The 2,520-nt window shown below is 37.4% G+C and overlaps 1 protein-coding gene across 1 annotated transcript in view; it reads right to left on the bottom strand.

Moving 5' to 3' along the window:
- The window catches only part of LOC113227093 (synaptic vesicle 2-related protein), a 44,903-nt gene extending 42,511 nt beyond the window's left edge, over positions 1 to 2,392 (bottom strand). The window contains exon 1 of the mRNA XM_026459966.1: positions 2,004 to 2,392. Coding sequence (XP_026315751.1) covers positions 2,004 to 2,392 — 389 coding nt within the window. The remainder of the gene's footprint in view (positions 1 to 2,003) is intronic.
- Positions 2,393 to 2,520: the final 128 nt, after the last annotated feature.

Genomic DNA, 2,520 nt, shown 5'->3' with positions numbered 1-2,520 from the left:
TTTGATGACATATTGCAGTGATTGAAATCTTAGAGGATGAAAAAATAATTTAAAAAATTGAAATAGTCGTTCACTTAAATTTCTAGCAACCAAATGTTGTCTATGAATAACGCAATGTACAGCAAGGATATCTGGAATTTTATTTTTTGTACGCTATGAAGCCATAAAGGCACCCTGTCATAGCCGGAGCGCCATCCGTAGCAACTGATATTAAATGATACTGATATAATATTTTTCAAGGGAATCTCTTTCTGATCACAAATCTTTTCCAATGTATTGAATATGGTTTCGCCTTTTGTATCAGTATCTAAATTTCTAGCAAACAATAGTTCGTCACATATTTTCTCATCTTTAATAAACCTCACGTAAGACAGCAACAATGCTTCATTCGTTGGTAAAGCGGACTCATCGAGCTGAATTGAGAATTGACAAGTCCTCAGATGATTGCAGCCATTTCATCAATTCATCTTTGCACAGAATTATTACTCAAAGGATTTTTTCGGATAATATCTGCGGCCGGTTTATGAAGTACACTAGTTATTACTTCCTTTATTGCTGGCAAAATTAACTCTTCTCCGATGTTGTGTGGTTTGCCTTTTTGAGCAATTATCAAAGAGATATTGTACGAAGCTCGAAGTCCGTCGTCATCTTGCTTAGCAGCCGCCGAAAAGAGTTTTGCTACACTTGGCTGAGTATTATGCTTCTTCTCTAGGTCTTGAAAATATGCTACATTCTTGTCTTTCTTATCTGGATGCATTTTATTCAAATGATCTTGCAGTCTTGAAGGCTTCATTCGAAAATGTTTTTAGACATAGAAGGCACAAAGTCGATGATAGGTTTGTGGGATTTTCAATGAATCCGTATTTAATATATTCCGCACAGTATTGCCGTCTCTTCTTTTTTACTTCCGACATTGTTTTGTTTTGAGAAATACGTAAGTAAGTGTTGAACTTAAGTACTGCTTGTCTATTACGCGCGAAACCGCAAATGAAAATAAAATAAATATTACGTTGTTTATATAGGATTGCATAAGTAACACGCACCGAACACACATGCATAAACTCGTTTATCTCATTCGACGCTCAATCGTACTCAACAAGTAAGAGCAAGTATTCTATGAACCAGCCGATTGATACAGGAATACACAAATCGGGTTATTTAACAAAAACTTGTTAAAACATGATTGCCCCCGTCTATTATCTACAAAAATTGCCTATCTACTCTTAGGAATACTAATAACGATTAAAATGCGAAACTGTGTCTGTTGCCTTTTTATTTGTTTGTTTGTATATACTTTCATTTCGAAATGGAGCGACCGATTGACATGATTTTTATTTCATTTATTCAATAAAAGAGGACAGATATATGAACTACACGGAGAGATATATCGAACCGAGTTAGTTTGAGCAATCTCTTAATTAATATTAGTTGATGTTCTGTTCACAAGTTGTCGTCGAGAGTCGAGAGCTCAGTCGGCGTCTAAGAGTCTTCCTAGATGAAATCACAAATCTCCCTCTAAGCCTCTACACAAAGCCCCCATTTTTTTTCTGGGTCTCTTACCGCCCCTCTTTAGGCCTGTAGCGCCCACAAGGGGGCGTTATCGCCCACTTTGGGAAAGGCTGCTGTACAGTCTGTGGTGCCGAGGAGTAGATTGAAGTCAAAACTTCCCATTCATTACGAAAATACTGGCTAACATGTCGGTTGCCATTGTTAACTTTAATGTTTTTTGACGGATCGTTTTGTATGAGTAATTCATTAGAGGCTTGTCTGGGCATGCGAAGGTAGGTTTCTAAATTTTGATAGAAAATTCGTAATTTAGGATTTCTTTAGGGTATTTGAAGGGGTCTTTAATTTAATGGGTATTTGGGATTTCACATTTCACCTTATTTTTCAAAATAATTGCGTTAATTTTGACATAAAATGTAATTTATTGTAATATTTTTTCTTAATACCCAATTTAAAAAGTTTCTAAATTAGAAAAAATGTGCTCTTGTGGAAATTACAGTAAAATCAGTACGGTGTTATCCGATGCCTTTAATTTACATTGTAACTCGGCTAGACTCGAGTACAGGGACGTAATGTCCTTCAACAGCCTAGTGACATCGACGTGGTCGATTATGACGGGGGGCAGCTTGTGCAACTCCTTCGCCACGAATGTGGGCACGTTGTCCGGGCCAGTCTCCTTCAGGAGTTTAATGATATCCGGGAGACTCTTCACGCCTTCATCCCTCCGGCGAAATGGCATCTGTTCGGCTTTGCCGAGGCTCTTGAACAACAGCATCTTGCCACTGTAGATCTGCAAATTCAATCCACAAATCGAATCCCTCAAGAAGATATTCGGAGGATCATACGAAGCATGCCGCGTCGTTGTCAAGCTATGATTAGGGCTCATGTCATTAATCGTAGTAATGAAAAAATTTACAAGGAATAAATTAACATAAAATTTATTTTAAATCTAATTATAGATTAAGCAATAGAAACGACCCCTGTTCCCCTGTTTGCCCTGTTTGAGCAGTATAT

This window comes from Hyposmocoma kahamanoa, unplaced genomic scaffold (assembly GCF_003589595.1).
Source record: "Hyposmocoma kahamanoa isolate Upper Pololo Valley unplaced genomic scaffold, ASM358959v1 202, whole genome shotgun sequence".
Taxonomy (NCBI): Eukaryota; Metazoa; Arthropoda; class Insecta; order Lepidoptera; family Cosmopterigidae; genus Hyposmocoma; species Hyposmocoma kahamanoa.
The sequence above is the reverse complement of the archived record's forward strand: the minus strand, read 5'-3'. Positions and strand labels throughout refer to the sequence as shown.